Below are 25487 nucleotides of genomic sequence, written 5' to 3'. Positions count from 1 at the left end.
CAAGATCCAATTTACGTAACAGCAATGTAAATGTTCTTATTAGTGTTCGTACTTCATATAAATATTATAAATCAGTCATCCCACAGTAAAAAACATCGACTTAGAATTGTTTAGAGAGGAAGAATGTGGGAATAATATAATAATATATTTTAAGTATACAATAAATTGAATATTAACAACGTTTATATTATGATTGATTATTTAGTTGATTATAAAACTTTCACTAAAGAACTTGATTCTATCGATGTTGGTATTTAGAAATATTTGGTTTTATATAGCCTACTTGATTGATCAATTGTTTAGATAAAGGATAAGAAAATAAAGAAGATTTTAAAAGTCTGTAACAGGCTTGACTACTTAACTTGAGTACAAAGATAGGGCAAGTGATCGATTGATGGATCACCCTCCTATGGGGTGTCTTAAGACAAATGACTCAGGTTTCTCGTAATTATTAATACGATTCACCATAATCCATACTATAAATAACCACTATTAAGTAAAAGTATTCTCATATACTTTAAGTTAAATTATATTTTTAGTTGTTCAACTAAAACTACAATTTATTATCAAAAAATTTTATTTTGTAAATATTAAAGTTACATAATATAATACTATTATATTATATATTAATGTAAACTATAATATAATCCTCAAAATAGTGTATATAATATTATATACCATGCTATAGGTATATCGAATACAAAAATATTAAGACACTCATTCGACTAAATACTAAATAGGTACCTATATATGAATTAACTTAGTAAATCTTTAATTTTAAAATATTTAAACCAATTAATTTCCTATAAATGTTTTATGCTGTACTACATAGTTAACCAATTTGATACTAATTAGTAATTTTATATGGATTTTTAAATTATTTTTTATATAATTTATAAATAATGTTATATAATTCCATATACATAATAGGTATTTATGGTATTCGGTCAATTTCAGAAATGTTGACATGTGTAAACTATATCGTATATTTGTGTGTTAAAAAGTAGGTAGCACTGAATTGAAAACTTTTAATCACACACGTGTTCCTCCCCCTACCGACTTAATAACCTACAGTAAAACTAAAAATAGCTAATGGCCTCAGCTGCCGGGCTCAAGATCAATTAAAAAAAAAAAAAAACTTTTAATATTTACACTAAAAATATCATATAATTACTTATTGCTAATCTTATTGCTATATGTACTTCAAAATCAATAAAAGAAATTTATTTATAAGTTATAATTTATAATGATTTTCTTGAAGCAAATTATCTTTATAAACTTTATACCTTATAAAAAAACGCAAATAGTGTAGTTTAAAAATAAAAGTTTCAATATATTACCACATTCAGTTACAGCTTCATCTTGGGCTTGAAGACAATCCGGTATGCCGTTGCAAACAAACGATTTTGGTATACAGTATGTTTCATCACAATGATAAACGTCCGAAGTCAAGTTGGATTGACACGAATCGGATTCCAAGCATTGATTACCTATTACATATATACAACAAACAATATACATTAGATTTTAGGCATAAAAACACGCCAAATGCCAATACAAATAAATACCTACTCAATACATTATTCAATCTTACAATATAATGATAACCAGAGCTTGGAAGTTGTAGCATAAAAATGTTACTTTTTACCTCTTAAATATGCATTTAAAAACTCCAAAATATGCTATAAATAGCAAGAAAAATCAGAAATTATGCATTTAACTTGAAAAAATTATAAAAATTAAATGTAATTTTACAATTTTATAAAATTAGCAAATTAGCAAAACATTAAAATAGCAATAAAAACCATAAATATGCATTTGCTAGAACTTCCGAGCCCTGATGATAACATATTGTTTTAATCTCACCGAATTCATAACTTAAACGTACAAAAACTTGCATGAATTATTTTTAAAAAAAAATTGTATTATTTTAACATAATATTTCATAAAATGTTTATTTATTTATTTGTTTATTAAGCTATTAAACCAAAAATATATATACAGCTACCTATATATATTTTTATTTTATACATTCAATGACTTTGAGTTCATTAAAAGAACTTCATAAGTACGACAACATTTAGGAAATAATTACAAACTAAGAAAACAAAATGTATTTATGTACTTTGTAAAGTTTAAACTGCCACAACAGTGCGTTAAATTAAACATATATTAATTTACAATAATAAGAGTTTTATTTTTATTTTTATTTTCATATTTATACATTTTCTTAATTTAAGAGTTTAAGACTGTGTAGTTTTGAAGTATTTAATTTTTTTTAATGAAATAATTCTAATGAAAGTTCCACTCAATTCTTCAAATATATAAATTGCATTTTTGTTTGTTTAGATGTTTAGAACTTAAGATTCTTCATAAAATCTGTATCAGACATAATACTTATGGATTATATCTCCCGAATTGCTTATATGGTTAGTCTAAACCGACCAATATTTTTTCCAGTGATACTTGTACAGTTTATTTAATAACAAATAATTTTTCACAGATCGATCGATTGAATAGTACCAGTATATATATTTACACTTTATATTCTTTATCTATATTTTATTTGATTCAAACAATACAATTAACCTAATTTCGTATTTTTCATTAAAAAATTCAAATTTATATTTAAAATATTGACCTCAATTATAATACACATTTGTATGTAAAATATCTATGAAAGTTATAAGAGTAAAGTTATTACAATATTTTATGAAATAAATAAAGTAACACGTTTAACATTTATAACAATAAGTAAATATTTGCTACGAATTGTTGTTTGTTTACTTAACTCAATAAAATTGTTTTTATTAAAATATTCAACACTACTTTAATAAATGTAATGCAAATAATGGTTATGACTTGTGAATTATGACAATAAATACACAATTATGACTTATATTAATAAAACATTTTCAAGTTTATTTGGATCTCAAATATCATAAACTGATGTCTGAGTATAGCTAAAAGCAAATGGTGAAAAATAATTCTTTTAATAAATTATTAAATACGAAGAAGACGCAAAAAAGTTCAACATCTCATCTAACATAGACGCTGCTTTAGGTCCCAACACAGAAGACATCAACAACATGATCAACTTCCTAAGAGAAACTGACCTGCTCAACCAAATTTAGATCAAAACGGTATCTCAACACACCTTCACGCGGCAGAACTACAAACAATGTACCTATTATTCTTAAGTATTCCGGTATTTCCCTAAATGTATACATATAAAAAAAACTGTAACTAATGGCCTTTGCAGCCGATGTAACTTAAGATCAATAAAAAAAATAAATTATTCACTCTAATTTAATGGGATAGTAAAATATTATGTAGGTAATATTATTTGCATGAAAAAATATTTATGTTTTGTATACTGCAGAATAAAGTAGGTGCTTTATTGTACTAAAACGTTCTAATAAGAAAATTGCGTTTGAAAAGACATTATTACATACATTCATACAAACATCATCAGAAACATAGTAAAGAAATAATATTAAATATAATTACACTTCCAGAATTATATTCTTATACCAAATCAAAAAAAGATAATTCAACATAAAATGCTATACAGATAGAAAATCGGAAAGGAGCAAACCATAATAATGTCACAAAAGTATAAGATTAATTTAAAAAGAAGCAAATTTAATTTTAAATTTAATACCATAAACCTAAATAGTTACCTAATAGTTATTGTTATATATTAAAATATCTGTATAAATTAAAGTAAGTAGTGTAATTAAACACCTGGGTAACTTATATAATATATTTAACATAATACTACCCAATCAAAAAATTTGTTCAGCTAATTATTTATTGACTATAATCTATAGATTAAATTATAATACCTTATGAAATCTCTAAATACCGCCATACCGGACACTCTAGATCACTAAAATTTTGTCTGTTATTCAGAGGGTTCAGATTGTAAACATTTTATAGTTGGTTCCGCTATTGGGAGGTGCACGTTAGGGGAGGTTTCACTGTAGGTATATAATATACTATATATATAAAACCCAATTTTAGAAAACTAATAGAAAATTAATAGAATTATCTTTACGATCATTATTCAGTAGGTATTCACAATGAATATTGTATCAATATAGGTAGTACCTAAATCGGCAATCAATATAATTGACATCAATAAAAACCTGTGAATAAATATCAAAATATTTTTGATATTTCCAATATTATTGAAGTAATGGTAATAATAATAATAATAATAATAATTTCATTGCAACAATACAAAAAAAAATATATAAAAATTATACAAATTAATAATGGAATACAATACTGCAGCACCCCCTAAAAGCATAGCTTGTGCCACGAGAGCGAGTTCTTATCACCATAAGAATACAAAAACCTAAAAAAACAATTTTATGTTCATAATAATAATATCCAATATTAGTAAAAAATAATAATTTATGTAGTAATAAATATTTAGTTAAGTAGCTTTAATATAACCAATACATAGTCAATAATATTGTCAATATCGAATATTGATCAATGATCATGTATGTGTCACTTAATGCGTTCTCGGCAATAATATATAATATTTGTATTTAGTATATTATTTTATAGTGAGATAAACGTTCCACTTAGTTTGCTAACAACAAGTGTCGTAACCAGGATTATGAAATGATGAAATAATGAAATGAGGTAAGGGGTTTAAGTATAAATTAAACCGATTTTTGTACAGTTTTCGTATATAAATAATACATTTATTAAGGGAAACAATTTCGATAGAAGGGGTCAACATCCAAACCCTTCCTCTGGCTACGCCACTGCTAACAAGTAACATGGATATACCAATGCCAAAATAACAGTTATAATAGTAAATAATGAGCACATAATATTACTGATTTCAATCAAAACAAAATTACAAATTAATGACCTTTAATATTATTGTAAAAAAATTAAATTATTTAGCGTGAAGTGTAGATTATTAGTAGTAGAATGTACATTGTACAGCAATTTAAAACAAAAACATTACAGATCGCATTAGTTTGACAAATATTTCTGAAAAATACTTTTAAAGTTTTAACAACTACATGCAGTCAGATATACAAACAGTCTTAACAGTTTATATATCTGACTGTAGTTAAAACTTTAAAAGTATTTCTCTATGGTTTTTACAACCATATGTAGGTTTTTTTCCTGTGTGTGTTTTCTAATAAAAATAGTATTCCATAATGTTTATACTTTAGGTATATAGAGTATAATAGACCCTATATTTATACGACTGGTAATTGAACACCGTTAAAAATGTATGTTGCGACATTTATCTACAGCGTCTTCTATTTAAAACTTTTAAATAATTGTTCTGAATTACCACCCTAAAAGTGTTTGAAAAAAACTGTAAAAACAAACTAAGATATTATACTATATAACAAACATTTTTTTAATTGGGTACATATAATTTTACAACCAGTTACCTATTATTACCTTATTATCTTATAATATAATAGTCCTCGATTCACTCATAAATCATAATCTAAAAATATGTATTACTTTAATTGATACAGTTAGTTTTAGTTAAAGTTATAAGATTTAAATTAATTTATCGTACTAAAATAATTGTAATACCTACTTTTATATTATATTAAGTTATGTTGTTATACCATTTAATACATATACATTTATTTTTAAATATGTTTGTAAATATAAATGTCACATAATGATCGTACATTTTGTTTGTTTTTTTTATAGTCAACCCCATTACTGACAAACGTAAATTTTAAGACTCTATCTTGCACGAACACTATACTACCTATCTAAAGACTATACTCACAACATTTGGATGATTTCACTAGCACAGTAATAAAAACAACTACAATGCTAATGCACCAAAATCCAGTGAAATGAGATGAAAAACCGTTTTAGAAAAACCTTGAGCTCGTTTGGACAACCTTTACACAATATCAATGGCAAATGCCTTGAATATTCTCGAGAGTCTCATAAACTTGCTTCTCAGACATTGCACACAAGTGTTAGATCTAAAAAAGTATTTCTCTGAATATATACTAAAAACAAAATAGCAGATACTTCATTTAAATGTGTAAAAATATAAAGTAATTTTTAACAGTGTTTGTATTTTAATATAGGTATACTAAATTCCAAAACAATAGTTCACTCACAGACCATTAAATTAAACTCACACGTATGACGTATAATACCTAGTACCTTTTGTAATTCAAATGTATACTAGAAAATATTTACTTTTGTTAATTAATCTCAATTGTATGCAAATCATATTTATAATATCACAATAATTTCCCTAAACACGAAGAAAGTCTACTATTAAATTTCAAAACAACTGTACATTTTATGGTACACCTTAATGTTTAGTCTTTCAACAAAATAAAATAACTCTAATAAATAATCTATACTTCACTATCATGAGCCGAGGCAGACAGGAAGTATATTAGATGATATTGATAAGGATGAGAAAGTAATTTATTTTACTATTAAGCATTTATACTAGTACTATAGGTACAAGTAGGTTAAATCAATTTTTTCCGAAAAAATTGCATTTGAAAATGTCAACATGGGTATAAAATATAATAATATATTTTAAATGTTTCGAAACAACTAAAATGGTTAACCTTCGTTTAAATATATAATTTCGTCCGAATTTGAACTTGAAATGTCTAAAAAAAAAGTGTTAATATATTTTTTAGATTTTCTTACAAAATGAACTACTTACGTGGAACCTTGTTTTAAATTTTCAATTCTTAGCTATATATAAATTGAACGATTTGTACATTATAAACTACAAAATAATTTAAAAAAATTGAGCTTTAAATGATTGTTTTCAAGCTGTTATTGTAAGTTACAATTTGTAACAATGAGGGAAGAGTCTGTATTGAATATTCAAGTTTTTAAACCAACGAATAACATTTTATTGGCATCTATAGAAAAAATAACTAAACAAATTGAAAATTGAAAATTTCTGCGGTTAATAGTTCTAAGTGAATCAAAATATTTGAAAATTTGATCAAGTATAGAAAATGATAAAATAAACATCTGTTTCATATTTTGATGTAAGTTTAAAGTATCCGTGGTTAATCATTTTTGAATTACAATAAAATAAGAAAATCATTCCATCAGAAATCGAGTAAATATCCAAATATAAATAATTTGTACATTTTCAAGATTTTGACGAATTTTGTCAAAGTTATAACTTCAGACGCTTATAAAAAACTATTGTGGATAGTTAGCATTTTCTATACAAAAAAAATTTTCAAAATATTTTGGCTCTTTTTGAGTTACCTATATAATTATAGGACAATTTCGGTCTTTTCTAGTTTTTTATATAAATGTCGATAAAAAACTTTGACTCGGTCAAAATGCTTAACATTTTAATACAAGGTTTCTCATAAGTTGTTATTTCAGCCAACTAAAAAAATTAAAGATATTATGTAAACACGATTTTTTTTTTTTAGTATTTGAAATTTTTATATAACTTATCAAATTCACGATATGCGCATATATCTAAGCATATATTAAATATTTTGTTTTGATTCATAAATATTATTCATAGGAACTTATGTAACACATACATTACATTTGATTACTTAATCACGAGGTACACTCGATATGACTTACTGTACAGCAAAGCAGTTAGGTACATTCCCCTTTTTTTTACTTTTTGGAATTAAAAACAAACCATTTAAGTTTTAGATTTGGTACCTACCTACAAAAATGAGTTTTTGATTACTGATACTCGTTCATATTCTTACACTTTCGGTGCAGGATTCTATTGTAATATTATTTTACATTTAAAAGCAATTTCAATTCCCAAAAATAATAATTAATTCCTGTATATTTGTTTTTAAAAACTAGGTACATTATTAGCATTTAGCACATTGCTGCCACCAGTCACCATAAAAAGTATTACGATGCATAGTTACATCAGTATTGTACATATTTACTCTAAAATTATATCTAATACATTTTAAGACATAATAATTTCTTAACATAGGTAAGTTAAGAACATTATTAATCCCCGTATGAAAACTAAAAATAGCGCACTTTGGAATGTTTAATTGGTCCAATAATTTATGTTGTACCCTTAATAAATTATCAGATATTTTTCTAAAATGCCAAAATGTAAATTTTATTACATTACATTATCAGCATAGTCCTATTGTACTCTCAGGTGCCCAACCACTCAAATCCATCTAACTGTCATCTCACAATTCATCATATTCCCTATGATCTCGACAATACATATTAGGTAGGTAAAGGTACACCACAACGTTATGACATGCCGTGACATTTTAAAACTTATTGTCATTTTACAAGCATAAATAAGCAATATGTAAACATACCTCTACACAGTCTACGTGATTCAAATAAGTTATGTAGGTACTTATTCATGGACAATAATAAGCCATGTATTTTAATTTTTATAGACATAGGTACTCACTCAAACAATTTTAATTTTTCTGGAAGTCATAGTTTTAAATTTAAATTTATTAATACAATATTCTATTTTATCTACATTAAATACCACGCAAATAAATATATTATATGTAATGTGTATATTCTATCTATAATATATAGTTGCATACCTAGTACCTACTCAAACAGTAATATATTGTATTGAATGGAGCTGTAGCCGATGAAAAAAAATTGACTTTTAGACCAATAAGCTAGACAAAACTGGAAGAATTTGGCTTGACAGATTTTAATTTTTAAAACGGACTATGATTGATCAACAAGTTTACTAGGGAATGATCGAGGCGATTTTGAATATTTTTTGTTTAAGCTGTGATATCCAAAAATAAAAATATCGAACAAATATGATATTTTTGTACTTATATTATTCATTATGACACTAACAATAATTGTAATATTCAAAATCGCCTCGATCATTCCCTAGTAAATTTGTTAATCAATCATAATCCGTTTTAAAAATTAAAATCTGTCAAACCAAATCCTTCCAGTTTTGTCTAGCTTATTGGTCTAAAAGTCACTTTTTTTTCATTAACCGGAGCCCCCTTAAGGTTTATATTATGATACGGAATTTAAATATATTGAAAAACATTATAACAAACAAAATTAATGTTTAGATTGGTCAAATCTACATTAGTATTGACTTTTGACAAAACCGGCTGCAACCCCCTTAAGTATAGTTCCTACGAATAGTTGAATACCTACATAATATAGTATAATATGTACATTTATACAAAAACATTAGAAAATCATATAACCCACGTATTTATTAAAAAATAACTCTTATTTGAACAAAACTGATAAGTTTATAAAAATACAAACGTATTAAGAATATTAATAAAATAAAAATAATAACACATTAAAAGCGTGTTTCTTTACATAAATGTTTTAATATTGCTTAATCGAATTTATTGTTCAAACTACATCGGTAAAATAGAAAAAATAAATAAAATAAAACAATATTTTATTAAAAATAACTATAAATCTGAGTTTATTGTTGAAAGTATAAATAAACATAAAACATTTTTATAGAATCAATAATTTTATCGATAACCATGTCGACGAAATTTCTGACAGACAGACACGGTGAGCATACACGCGTTCAGCGTATAAACGTAATGTATAAGAACTTAAATTATTTTTATATCATTTTGTACGTATATAATTCCTATATAAATTTGAAATATAGCCATAATATAATATCATAATACATAAAAAAAACATATATAAATAATTGGATGAAGATTCAGCAAAGCCATTAAGGAAACAGATTGATTTTTTTTATTTTTATTATTATTTTGAGTATATTTAATTTGTAATTGGTATAGTTAGTATTACGCATCTGGCATTATGACGCCATTACGTTTAAGACGTTTTGGAAAATTACAGGAAAATTCGGGGACTACGAGATTTTTGACTAGTGGATTGGGGTGGGAGATTAATATCATAAATAAACTTACATAAAGTAGGTACTGTTGTAGAATTATTTTTTATTCCAGTGTGCGCATCACCAACGTCAAAATTAATTAATGGAAGCAGTATTAGCAAAAAAAAGTTGAAACATAACATGGTTTTTCCTTTTTTTTACTTATGTTATTGTTTTTATTGACTGCTTACAATTTCTAAAAAACAAAAACAAATTTAAAATTATTACGTAATTTAGTTTCATTACATAGTTTATTTATGTAAAGTGTACACGAATCCTAACAATATTAACAAAATAAAAAATGTAAGTCAAAAAAGGGAATAGGAAATTAAAAAAATAAACAAATCATCTTAACCAAAATATATAATGTCTTAAGAAATGTTGTAATAATTTAGACAAACACACTGAAGAAAATAGGTAAGTACCTATAATCATTTTAAACGACTTTCTTACAACTTACAATATTACATTTTAACTATATATAAATTAAGTACCTACAAAATAATGTATGTTGAGCTGTATGTGTAAATATGTTTAAAATGAAAGTTATTAAATATTCAAATGTAATAAGTATTGAAAAAGTTATTACGTTATCGTCAATGGCCAATTGATTATAAATTATTATATACAATATATATACATTATACAGGCATGACCAAACCTTCTGGACTGGTGGATTGTGTACCCAGATGGGTCTATACTAGGATCGATACTATCATCTTTTGACAATCTTTAAACATTATCCGATATCAAAATAGCATATTTTATATAATCTATTTTCATAAAAACATAACTTAACTTATAATTACTACAATCTACGGGATCGTAATTAAAGCATCTTTCAGATATCGTATTTACAAAAAGTAGAAAAGTAAATTTATTTTATTATAGATTGTAACAAAACTTCTAGGGTATAAAATTAAAACAAAATAAATTCAATGCAAATAATATTAAAATTGTGATAGTCTGAACATTTAAGCATTCTTTAAAATACCTTATAAAGTTATTTGTGACTTAAAAATATAATTGTTCGTACCAAGAAGAACTTTTGTACTCATTAGTGTTGATTTCGGTAATAAATCTTCTATAAATATATATAATATACCTATATAAATGAATGTTTCTTTGTTTCTCCTCTATAAACTCAAAAACTGCAGGACTGTTTTCAAAGTATAAATAGATTCCTTAAGACTCGGAGGGTGATTAAAGCTTATTTTTTCTACCCCTATGATTTTCTATAAGAATAGTTCACGAGAACTGAATATTTTGATGTTTAATTAAAAGGTTGGCATTAGTTACAGATTATATTACTATTATAAATAATAGAAATATGGCATACCTATAACATTTTTTACAAAATATATATTTAAAAAAAAAACAAATCTTAAAATCAAATATAGGTAATTCGTTATGAACACAATTATTATGATTATATGATAAGCTTTCTGAATTTTGGTAAATTTTTTATGTAAGCCCTTGATGAATACCTTTTTTAACGATGTTAGATTTACTACTTTCCCGTCTGACTGGACTTAAAAGTCCACCACCAAAATAATTCTATATAAAATTCATTTATCGTGATCAAACTGCCTGGCGAATGGCGATGGCGTTAGGATTTCCTAGTCCCGTATAATTTTAACTCTTATCACCTTTTTTAGTACTATTTTATTGTTGATTTTTTTTTCAAAATCTCACAAAGTTTATTTTGCACCTTGCATGAAATATAAACAAACATATTATCCATGTATTATTTAAAACAATAAAATAAATGTGATTAATTCAATTTCTTATATTTATAAAACCAAAATAATGAAGTATCGTTATTTTGATCCTATAGTTCATATGCACAAAAAAGATGTCTGGCGGGACTACAAAAATATGAAGGAAATAATTGTATTTTTTTTATATTCTTTCTTAAATAATAAAATTTTAAATTAAGTTTAGCATTCATTAAATCTCCGGTTTTTAGAGTTTACATTCAACATTTCAAACTAGTCCAGAATTAAGATGTATAGAAAATCATAAAATTAATCATTGTACCTACTTGTGTTTCTATTATGTATTTGTATATATAATAATTATATACTTCAACTGAATCAAAATATAGAAATATAGATAATTTTTAACCCGGAAAAAGTCGAGTTATACAGCTATATTTATTAAAAGATAGAGACGTGTCCAATCAGATTTTTTTAATAATAATACCTAAATAAAATAAAATAATATATTTTTCATAATTTAATATTACATATAGGTTTGTATTATATTCGTATACACGTCCCAATTAAATGAATATGGGAATAATAAGAGGTTACTATTTTTAGGAACCTATCGTACACGATCAATGATATATATATTTTTAAAATAAAAATTTAATTTTGAGAATATTAATACACATTATTCAAAAAAAATTCTTAGGTAAACGTTTTGTTTACCCAAAACATATTTAATATCAATCTAAACTTGGTAGCATGCTTGCATGTTTATATCAATGCATATAAATTATTCTTTACATGGTACTCGGTACGGTGATAGTAATACTTATAATTTTTGAAAAAGTTCTGTAAATAATATGTAAACCAGCTATTGTATACCTGCCGATAATCGTTTCTGTAGGGTTCGACGAATCATTACTGCATTCTAATTTATAAATTATAATAGGCAAAACGAGACCAATTCCAAACTCTACTCAGTCCTTAGTGCACTAAGTATGCTTAGTCCTTACAGTGAAATTCAACTTTAAGATACCTTGCTCACTTACTAAAACACACATAGCCCCTGATGGGGTTGATGGCTAGATAGCTGGATGAATGTCATGAATAATTTTTAATAATAAAATTTTATTTAATATTCAATAAAAATTTTAATGAACTTCAGAGTTGATTTAGAATACAGAAATCGTTAGAAATTAGAACAACACAAGTATTAAAACCACAATAAAAAAATTATCGACCTACCACGGCATTATAGTTATTTATATAATTTCTCATAGTATAAATGACTCACGTAGTACACAAATAATGTGTCTCGAATTTAACTCTTAATCCACCCATAAACAAATTAAAACCCATAGTTTGGATTTGTTATTTCTGGTTTATGTCACAAATAGATAGGTAGGTATTTTGTTGGTTATAACTTGTAAAGAAAGAAAATTATATTGTCTGTTGCTTAAAAGTATCAAAAAAAAATCACTTAATACATAGGTAGCTGTTAAAAATAAAAATATACTAGGTATATCAGATAGTTTGTAACATGCGACAGTCATATCTTTCCATTCAGCCCTTCGTGTCTAAATCTTATTTATTTGTTGGTGTTCATCCGGCAAAAAAACAACCACACCTAAACCCTCAACACGCTAATCGCTGTCACACGTCACACATCCCGTTGCAAAATATTTCACAATATGCAAGCCACGTGTATCCATTTTTTTTTGTTTTAATTCAATACGACTTTTATTTGTTTCTCTTAAACGAATGAAACATATTCCATTTAATACACAGAAATGTATTTATTTAGACACCCCCGTGGAGGCTCAAGCACAGAACATAATATGCATTTTTTAGTTCGAGTAGCTCAGATATAGTTCCATTTAAAAGTTTGAACATGAAGTAAATGTCAGTAAGTCTTCGCCTAGTATCCAGGCATTTTAATTAAAGGCTCTCTTGGATTTTTTAGGTGTGTAGACGTGTAGATAATAAAGGGAAAAGGTCACCAAAATATCCCTATTCATTGTAGCCAATGTAACGTAAAAATCGTCTAAAAATGTGCTAAATTCGAGGTTAGAGTATTGGCAATTTATGTTTTGAGTATATGCCATATTTTCCTAAAATGTATCTCAAAAATATAATGTTCTTCCTGCACTAGAAAATTAGTTTAAAAAAGCATACGTATGTTGCTTAGGTACTCCAATGAAGAAGAATATACTAATTATCCATATTATAATGGATAGTATAAATCTATTTTTATTTACTGTAAATGTTTTGAGCAAGCAATCCGTTTAGTATTTATACATCAGCTATATGTTCGATTTAATTTTATAATATGCGGTTCTCGAGCAGTGTGGGGGCGGGTCTCGAGTAACCACAGTATTTAAAACAGAATAATATAATAATTAGGGCTCGGATTTATATGTAAATACATATTTTCTCTGCGACATGACAAACTAATTTCGGCAAGTGATAAATTTGTTTCACAAGATTTTTGATAAAACGAGCTATATTTGATTTTACATATTTTTACATATTTTGTCATAAATACATGTTTTTACATATTTCTCAACTATTCAATTTTTTCTCACATATTTAGACAATTATACTGTTTTAATGTCTTTTCTTCAGAGTTCAGAATTATTGAAAGGTTATCATGACTATATATTATATCGACGATCTTTTACATTCGAACATTTTAAAGTGCATGTTATTATTATAACTGTAATCAAGATAATTAGATAACTAAATAATATTTTTATTACATTTTATTTTATTATTATAAAAATTTTACGACAATATCGGCGATCTTTTGGATTCAAAAATTTAAAAATGAATGTTATTAATTGTAATGAATATAATTAGATAAATATAAATATTTTATTATAATTTATTATATCTATTACAAATTATAATTATTATTTTTATTTTTTTTTTTTGATAATACATATTTTGAATTCTTTAGCACATATTTATGTACATATTTTTGTTGTATAAATACATACTTTGGTTATATAAATACATATAAATCCGAGCCGTAATAATAATATACTCATTGTCCAAGATTCACGGTAACCCACTGTACTTATAAAATTAAAATTACATACACGCATTTCTTTATAAATATTGTTATGCTTATGACTTATGAGTTTTGAGTAGATATATGCTGCCGCAGTATACTCGCATACACGTTCCAATACATTCATGGACTTAAATTCAACGAATCATTAAAATTGAATAGACCAATCATGAACTAAGGATTAAATAATATATATTTATACATAATGCGTCTGTCTTTGTATTTGTTTGTAAACATAATTCAATGCGGTTAGTCGTTTAACTGTGGAAAAATAAAAACTATACATCACATTTCACACAGAGCAAATCCTATCGTAAAATTGTCATTCTATTGTAAATATTATTGTGTACCAAATGGTGATGGTTCACACACCAAGTTTTTACACTCGAATTACGTAGGTACCTATGACAACGACGGCTTTGAGAGCAGCGGCAGACAAATAATTTGCATATATAAGACGTATAACTATATTTTATTATACGTATAAACTGTAAAGTATAATAATATGTATTATGTATGCAGTGTTACGATATTATTGAAATGTGTATGTTAAATATAGAACGAGAGTCGCTAAGGAACATTAGATGCTAAGGAACATTTTATAGGCAACTTCATGTGCATTCGGCCGTCGGCTATGACATTGTGTTAGCCATAACTCGTAAATGATCATTAGTGAGAGTATACTGGTATAATGTATAGTAAACGTACGGAGGACTGTTTTACACACTCACGAGGATATAAGTATGTCATAAATCTATATTCTGTGATCACGAAAAATGTTTTGTTTTTCACTTAAACGGACGATTCTAATTCCAATTAGTTGATACCTATACACGTCACAATAATTATAAACATTCAAATCCACTACAATATGTACAAATGAACTTTTGAAGCATGTTTTTAAAATTATTTTTAGTTTATCGAACATTTTAGCTTGAGACTTTTTTCAAATTTGAAAACCATAAATATTTAAGATTTATAGTACAAAAATAAAAATGTGACTTGCCATTTCCTAGTATGTGTCGTGGGGAGTTTGAGCAAATTTTCAGAACAAAATTTACTGCGATAGGCTTTGCGAGTTTGCGACATAATGTTTGAATAAGAATGAGAAGTTTTTAAATAACATAGCCGCGAGGCCCCTTAATAATCCATTAAATTCTATTGGACGTTTCTAAAACCCGGCATAATCTAATATATTCCATATTACTATATTAGTCTAGGGATAATGACATTATTAATTAAAGAACTTATGATAATTTGTCTAAAAGTAAACTCGTGTGATGATAATGTTTCAAAATTATTTTAGGTAGTTAAACTTCTAAAAATAAATCCATTTAACTTTGTGTTACATATAAAATAATAAAATTTCAAGACTTTAAATACAATTTATTGTATTTAAATTTTAATAATAATGTAGAATCAAACAGCTAGATAAACTAATTTGAATTATTGAATTTATTTTATATTTATAAACATAAAATATCTATACTAGTTATATAAAATACATTTTAGCTTGAGACTTTTTTCAAATTTGGAAACCATAAATATTTACGATTTATAGTACAAAAATAAAAATGTGACTTGCCATTTCCTAGTATGTGTCGTGGGGAGTTTGAGCAAATTTTCAGAACAAAATTTACTGCGATAGGCGTTGCGAGTTTGCGACGTAATGTTTGAATAAGAATGAGAAGTTTTTAAATACCATAGCCGCGAGGCCCCTTAATAATCCATTAAATTCTATTGGACGTTTCTAAAACCCGGCATAATCTAATATATTCCATATTACTATATTAGTCTAGGGATAATGACATTATTAATTAAAGAACTTTTGATAATTTGTCTAAAAGTAAACTCGTGTGATGATAATGATTCAAAATTATTTTAGGTAGTTAAACTTCTAAAAATAAGTCCATTTAACTTTGTGTTACATATAAAATAATAAAATTTCAAGACTTTAAATACAATTTATTGTATTTAAATTTTAATAATAATGTAGAATCAAACTGCTAGATAAACTAATTTGAATTATTGAATTTATTTTATATTTATAAACATAACATATCTATACTAGTTATATAAAATACATATATCTACATACATTTGCATATATGCATCGTATACATCGCATAAATATTTATAATAAAAAATGTAAAATATTATTTTAGTTTAAAAATCTATTCAAGACAACATTGTTTTTTTTTATATACATATATAAATTGTTGTATAACTTTCATTTATTTGAAAATTATTCTCAAAGCTGTATTAACTCGTAATGATTTTTTTTTTAATTTGGTACCAGTGTATAATTTTCCTGGCATGCCTTTATTGAATTTTCACCGGATTAAACTTTTCCAAATTATCTCGCTCCATTTGCAAATGTTTAAAGGAGCTTCAAATACATGTGCATGGTAACTGCTAAAGTACTAACCATTATTTTTAAAAGTTTTAAGTGCCAATCTTTGACAAAATTAGTTGTTCAATGATGGTGGGTAACATCCAAGTTGGTGAAAAAAAAGAAAGAACAGCACATATTCTGCCTCTAGCTCTACACCCAGAAAAAATTTACCATACATTGTCCATAAAGTTGGCTATTGCTTACACATTAATACTATAATGAGCCATAATATTATCTGAATATTTCCAACACTAAGAACAACGAGTGGCACCCCCCCCCCCCTCCATGGCTTTTAAATCGTAACATAATTGTAGCACCACCCCCAAATTTGAACACTAATTGCACCTCTACTTGTTAGCATGTCACTGCCCAGTGCCCACTGGTATATCAAAATATTATGCCAAATAAAGTCATTGATGAGTATAGACTAAAAATAAAATGTTAAATTTTGTGTTATAGGTGTTAATGACTATGTCTAATGTCTATCATCTATGCATAAGTAATATAAATTAATAACTGGTGAATAATGATGCTTAATTCCAAATATATTTGATATATTAGAACATATTAATTAAAACTATATACTACAAATCACAATGTATCACAATTCACAAATGTATACTAATCACAAATGTATACTTGATGATTGTCAATAGCCAATAGTTATTATATTTTGCTTTAACAAAACACATTTAACCTATCGATCATAAATAATTTTGGCAACGTATTTTGCGTTTATAATGTTATACAATTATCACGATTTTAAATTAACTTCCCAGGTTAGTGATTTCTGGATAAATATAAATATAATACCCTCCCCCTTCAAACCTAAATAACGCCACTGTATTAAACCAAGCATATATCAAAATAAGTTTTACATCTAAGTAAGAAAAAATACATGAAATTATTTTCATGTACATTTTACTTTATTGACTCATAATTATAACACCACAATAGTGTCACCATTAATAATGTAGAAAAAAAACCAATTTCACTGTTTGACAAATATCTATTTATTCAACTGGTAAAATTCAAATTAAACGGAAATGAATTTATATTTTATTGGTCGTAAAAATATTTAGTCTTTATAGCATTTTCTTTATTATTTATAATACCTATTATAAAAATAAAAAGTAAAAATCTGAAAAAATAATGAGACCGGTTGATGTGTAAATACCTACTAATATCGCTTCACACAAATCAGTGCAAGATAGTGGTGTTTAGTAAATATTTTATAACACAATTTGTAGTATAAAATGTGTAAGTAGGTAGTAATTGGCGATAGTTCGACAAAAAATGTATTTTAGTTTTATAATAACGTTTATTTTAGATTCTGAGAAATTAGGGAACTAGTAATTTTCAGCTTTAGATAGGTACAGTGCCACAGTGGCACACATCCGTCAAAACTTCTGTTACCAACACTCTGGCCCATTTCATAAATCATATTACATTTGAGGACTGTATTTATAAATGTTTTAGTTGGCTAAACATTTAATGAAACGACTCGCGTGCGGCTTGCGCTGGTCTTCCTTTGTAGACTATAGGTAGTGGCTTGGCCACCCAACATTTTACGACTTAAATTAGTCACAATATATAATTTATTATATATTTAATAATACCATTGGGCATTGATTATAAATTTATTCCATTGTTAATACCTACTTACGCATCCGACCACCGACTTATAACTTTGATCGGTACCGGTAGGGAATTATTATTATTACTTTATTATTATTACAAAATAAAAGTGATTTTAATTTAATTTAATATAGGTATATAATTATATTTAATACGTCTATTTAATCAGATGTATAATATTATATTATATATTTAAAAAAAAATTATAATAGTATATCGTTTTAGATTCTGAACGAAGCGATGAATGTATTAATTTTACATTGATGTGTGTTTGTTTTTTTTTTTGTGTCTGTCATCACCTTTTAGGACAGTAAAAGTGCTTGGATTTTCTTCAACAGTAACTTTTCTGATAGAAAAGCGAATCTAGTTGGTACTTGGGGGGTCAGTAATTTTCAAACGCGATGTGAAAAACAAAAGGAAAATTAAGGAAAAACGGGACTTTTTACGCAAAATCTGTTTTCGAGAAAATCGATTTTGGTTTTTAGTGCAACTCTAAAACAAATGACCGTAGATACATGAAATGTTGACTGAATGTATATATTAGCATTTTCTATACACCAAAACATTTTCCAAATATTTTGACTTATTTTGAGCTGTTTACGGACATTTTCAGTTTTTTTTTATATAAATATCAATAAAATTTTATCTGTTGGGTACAAAAGCTTGAAAATTTAATAGAAGGCTCCTAGGTAATTGTTTCAAAGGCAGATGAAAAAAATTAAAAATCCTTAGTCACAGTTTTTATTTATAAGCATTTAAAGTTCAAATATTGACAAAATACTGAAAAATCACGAAAATTAGCAAATTATTTTGAGTTGAGAATTCATAAAAATTTTTCTTTTTAAATCTAAGATTTTAAAATGTAATACAAGATTATCCATAAGTTTGTCTACCTTTATCAACAAAAAAAATGTCTACAAGAAAGTCAAATTAAATTTTTATGAGCGTTTGAAATTCATAATTTTACAACATTTGATATTCACTCGATATCTCATGTAACGATTTTCTTATTTTGTTGTAATTAAAAAACGTATGGCTGTAGATACTTAGAAATTTCACTGAATATTTGTATTAGCGCATTTTCTATACACGATAAAATTTTGAAAATAATTTGACTCTTTTTGAGCTGTTAACGGAACTAGTCAGTTGTCAATTTTTTTAGTTTTTTTTCTATAAATATCAATAAAATTTTAATTGTTGGGTAAAAAGCGTGAAAATTTAATACAAGGCTCCTGATATATCGTTCTAATAGCAGTTGAAAAATATTAAAAATACATAGGCACAATTTTCTTTTATAAGCATTTAAAGTTCAAATTTTGACAAAATTTATCAAATTTATAATTTAATAATTATTTTGAAGTTAAAAATTTATAAAATGCTCAACTTTTATAGCTAAGGATTGAAAATTAAAAACAAGGCTCCACGTAAATAGGTTATGTATAAATTACTTTATTCACAATAATATCATCAAATATACTTGGTAATATCATTGGCTGACTGACAGTATATTCGCTCAGAATCATTTTTCTTATACAATGATATTATATCATTGAATTCAAATTTAACACCATCCGTTACAGTGACCCACTTGTAACCTACTGTACAGCAGAGCGACATCCACTTAACCACCTTTTTATAATTGACTTAACTAAAATGTTTTTCAATATTTTATTAAATTTTAAATTACCTCACATGTTTTTAACTTTCGAAAAAAAGTTTTAAGAATCTAAAATATTACTGTTAAACAAAAAATATTATACGTTTTTTAATGGTATATAAATTGATTTGGTAGAAACGGGTATTGGTGGAAAAGGTTAAGTAACACATTTAGCGGAAACGTGTTATGCCAGCCCGCCTGGAATAATAAAATATCACCTCGATCGAAAAATGCTTCTGAATAAAGCTTGATTTATTTTTTAAATTTTTTTAACGAAGACCACACAAGTGTAATTGTTCCTTTCCAGTTTTACTCAATTACCTTTAAGGGAGCTTAATTGATACTTCATTAATCATTATCTATATTAGATTTCCGATCTTTAGTGATGAAATACTATAGATTTGAGTAATTATTTTTGTACCGGAAAAATGTATCTATATAAAAATAAACATTTTTGTAAGATCAATCCAGAATCTATAAGTCACAATATTTTTATTGAGTTAAAGTAAAATATCTATTAATTTAATTTTTTTTATTTCTTTAATAAAAACTTGCTAAAAATATTTTGTATCTATAACACAAAGGTTTTTGTACCAAACAAGCAGCTACTTAATCAATATTCAATAACGAATAATCACAGTAGGTGTATTTTCTTTTTTAAATATAAACTTTTAATATTTATTAACAACAGTTTATATAAAGTCTTTTATTAGTACCTATAACTATAAAATTATTACATTTAATTTTATATTTGTTTCAAATGTATAAAACTTTTCAACGCTGATAAAAATTAAATACCGATTTAAAAATTGTAATAAAATAACTAACTATACATCTATACACTATACAGTATACGTCATTCATTTATACTAAGTCTTTATTTTGTCCAATGATACAATAATTACATATTATATTATATATCTATTTCAGTATTAAAAAAAAATTATTTTTAGGAGTAATTTATTTATTATAATTTATGTAAAATGTTAAATGTATGTACTGTGTATATTATGTTTATGTAATCATGTAACTATATTATGTATTTATGTGTATAGTGTATTCTTACTGTATAAGAGATGTGTATTATGAATGCAATATCTATTCAAAACATTTAGTAAATATTTATCTTACATCACAATTACTTAGCTAGGCCATCAAATAACTATAACCTAGTTTATAAAATTATACCAATAATACATTTGACAAAGATATTTGTAAAAAGTTCAGTTATTTATATTTTAAAGTACAGCAAATTTAGTATTTACTATGATATTTATTTTTTTAATAAAAATAAATGATATAATATTTACATATTTATTTACCACAAAAATGAATTCAACATTTTTAAAATCTGAATTAATAATGTTCTTGTAGATAAAGAATACATTTTATTATAAAGAAACATTTAATATTTATTTCTGATAATAAGACTATGAAAAAAATGTTATAGTATATAAAATATTTAAAAATATTCAATCATAATTGATAAAAATCTGTAGCCATTATTTTATATTTCATATCATGTCAGTATCTATTTTTAAATTAATTTTAAGAAAATAATTATCTTTATATTTTATTTATTAACAAGTGTTTAATAATTTAGAGCGAAATATAAGGAAAAAAATTAAAAAAATTGTTGAACTAGGTACATACATTATACATTAAACTCCAGTATACGCAATGCCAAAAAGTAGCAAAAATAATGTGAACAACAAATATACATTTTTCTATTAAGTTGAAAAAATGTAATAATTTAAAGTCAATAAAATTATTAACTAACCACCTAAGTCCTACCCTGCGAATATCTTTTTATATCAATTTTTTTTTACAAAAGATAACTATATCATATTATAACATACTCATAGGCGTGCGCAGACTTTTCGTTCCGGGAGTGCACACTAAAAATTAGGGCCCACAATAATTTTGAAAACAATTATAGATACAGACAAAAGTTTTAAAAATATAAAATGCACTAAAGATATTTATTTTATTTTATTATTCATTCTAATAAATATTACATAACAATACATAGAAATACAATCTTATAATGATAATCGACGTTTAAAAGGAACAACATTTTTTAATAAAATTTGAATAAAATTTCATTAGTTTAATTTACACTTAGGTAATTAATAATTAGGGCCCTTATCGTTTTTGGTGAAGAGTCCGGGGGTGCTCCCCAGCACCCCCTGTGCGCACGCCTATGAATATACTATAGAATATTTTTTATTGTGCGAAAAATTTAATTTATTAATATTAGTATAAATAAAGTTCAAGATTAGAGAGAACTAGTCCAAGACAGACAAATTGAGAGATTTATTGATGGTGGTGAAAACTCTTAAAGAGTATTAAGTGCCAGATAAAGAAGAAAAAGTATAAATAAAATACGTTTTGTAAAAACTAAAATATTTAGAAATTAATAAAAATATTTATAATGATAAAAATGTTTTAGTTTCGTATAAAATTTAAGAAAATAATAATATGATTTTTTTTATAAATTATTAAACGCTAGACTTACCTCATCAAATGATTTGCACGAAGTACGCACGTTATTCCCTAGACGAAATGCAATGTTATTTACTGAGCACCCGTTGCATGGCAACGGCGGCAACAGCGGTCAGGCCCACAACGCTGAGCCATAGAGATGCTGATCTTCAGCGTCGGCGCCAAGAACAATAATTTTCTATAACCACATACAACCGTTTTAATTAATCGCTACGTTTGACTTTTTAAAAAAAATATTTGCATAGAACACAATCAAATTAAACAAACCATATTTTTTGTAGACATTCGTTTGAATTGGAATAATTGGATTTTTTAATATATGTTATAAATTTTTATTTTTATATTTAATATTTTTACCTATATTTTGTAAAGTATTTCTAAATAATACGTAATTCCTACACGTATTAGGATTCAATTATAAAAAAAAGTATAATGTGCTGTAGTTATAGTAAAATAAATTTATGTCATTTTTACTGCCTTTTGAGGACACTTTTTTAAATTTTCAATAACACCTCGTCGATTTTAAAACCACAATTTTATTTTACTAAAAATATTAAAAATTTTAGTTTTGATATTAAATGTTTACATATTTGTTATTTTAATTGTATAATTTATAATTACGAATGATTGTTGTTGTATGGATCATGCATGTTTGTATTTAAATATACATTTTAACTATATATTTATAGTATTTATAGGTAGGTATCCGGCAATGTTATAATAATATTTAAAGTTACAAACATAAAAAAATTATACATTTTTAAACAACTTCCAAATTTTTAAATAAATGATAATTAATAACATTTATTAAATATCTTAAAATATTATAAGTTATAACCTCTAGCTGTTTTGGTTTGTTATAAAATGGAAGATTTTTTAGGTTTGCAAAAAACGAATAATATAAAGGTATAATTTAAACCTTTTTAATGCATAAAACCCATTTTAATTAAGTATACAGTTTAATTTTCACATATATTTAAAAATTTTAATATTTTTTTTTTAATGATATAAAAACTTTACATGTCAAGTGAAAATAATTGATAGTTTATATTAATGAATACAAGTATTTATGTATTTTATGTACTCAATAGGTACTCTAAACTAAACAAAGGCGTTTGAAATTATATTATGGGTGCATTAATAGATGAACGCTCGATTGCTGCAATTATAGGTACATTTGAAATAAAAATGTTTGATTCCTAGTGGTGGAAAAAACTATTGGATTTATACCTATAATAAAGTTTATTTTTGTTCTTATTTCAAAAACAGTCAGATAAAATAAAAGTTTACAAAGAGTTGCATAAAATGTACTTCAGAGTCGTTTTATCAAATTCAATATAATATGAACGTCGAAATATTTTTAAAAACTGTTAGAAAAAACATGTAACAATTATTTGGTATTACAAACTAACTAATAATGTAGGTATTCAGACTTAAAATATTATCTATATTATATATTAAAAAAAATAATACATTTAATTTTGTTTTTTAATTACAATATAACCTTCATATTATATCTATTGTATTATATGGTTAACGATGAATTATAAAAAGGTGGATAAGTGGATATCGCTCTGCTGTACAGTAGGTTACAAGTGGGTCACTGTAATGGATGGTGTTAAATTTGAATTCAATGATATAATATCATTGTATAAGAAAAACGATTCTGAGCGAAAACGGTCAGTCAGCCTATGATTTTACCAAGTATATTTGATGATATTATTGTGAATAAAGTAATTTATATATAACCTATTTACGTGGAGCCTTGATTTAAATTTTCAATCCTTAGCCATAAAAGTTAAAAATTTATAAATTTATAAATTTATAAATTTTTAACCACAAAATAATTAATAAATTATAAATTTGATAAATGTTGTCAAAATTTGAACTTTAAATGCTTATAAAAATAAATTGTGCCTATGTATTTTTAATATTTTTCAACTGCTATTAGAACGATATATCAGGAGCCTTATATTAAATTTTCACGCTTTTTTACCCAACAAATAAAAATTTATTGATATTTATAAAAAAAAAAACTAAAAAAATTGAAAACTGACAATGTCCGTAAACAGCTCAAAAAGAGTCAAAATATTTTCAACATTTTATGGTGTATAGAAAATGCTAATATAAACATTCAGTGAAATTTTCAAATATCTACAGTCATTCGTTTTTAATTACAATAAAATAAGAAAATTGTTACATGAGAAATCGAGTAAATATCAAATGTTGTATAAATATAAATTTCAGACGCTCATAAAAATTTAATTTAAGTTTCTTCTAGACATTTTTTTTTTGATAAAGGTAGACAAACTTATGAGTAATCTTATATTACATTTTCAAATCTTAGAATTAAAAAGAAAAATTTTTATGAATTCTCAACTCAAAATAATTTGCTATTTTTCGTGATTTTTCCATATTTTGTCAAAATTTGAACTTTAAATGCTTATAAATAAAAACTGTGACTAAGGATTTTTAATTTTTTTCATCTGCCTTTGAAACAATAACCTAGGAGCCTTCTATTAAATTTTCAAGCTTTTTTACTCAACAGATAAAATTTTATTGATATTTATAGAAAAAAAAACTAAAAAATTGAAAACTGACAATGGCCGTAAACAGCTCAA

At 25.2% G+C, this 25487-nt stretch overlaps 1 protein-coding gene across 1 annotated transcript in view; it reads right to left on the bottom strand.

Moving 5' to 3' along the window:
* LOC132952764 (G-protein coupled receptor GRL101-like) overlaps positions 1–22917 on the bottom strand; it is a 75922-nt gene extending 53005 nt beyond the window's left edge. Inside the window, exons 1-3 of the mRNA XM_061025184.1 lie at positions 22880–22917; positions 9921–10082; positions 1341–1490 (exon numbers count right to left, since the gene is read on the bottom strand). Coding sequence (XP_060881167.1) covers positions 1341–1490; positions 9921–10029 — 259 coding nt within the window. The 5' untranslated portion in view covers positions 10030–10082; positions 22880–22917. The remainder of the gene's footprint in view (positions 1–1340; positions 1491–9920; positions 10083–22879) is intronic.
* Positions 22918–25487: the final 2570 nt, after the last annotated feature.

Source organism: Metopolophium dirhodum, chromosome 9, assembly GCF_019925205.1.
Source record: "Metopolophium dirhodum isolate CAU chromosome 9, ASM1992520v1, whole genome shotgun sequence".
Classification (NCBI taxonomy): Eukaryota; Metazoa; Arthropoda; class Insecta; order Hemiptera; family Aphididae; genus Metopolophium; species Metopolophium dirhodum.
This window is presented reverse-complemented; position numbering and strand designations above follow the sequence as displayed.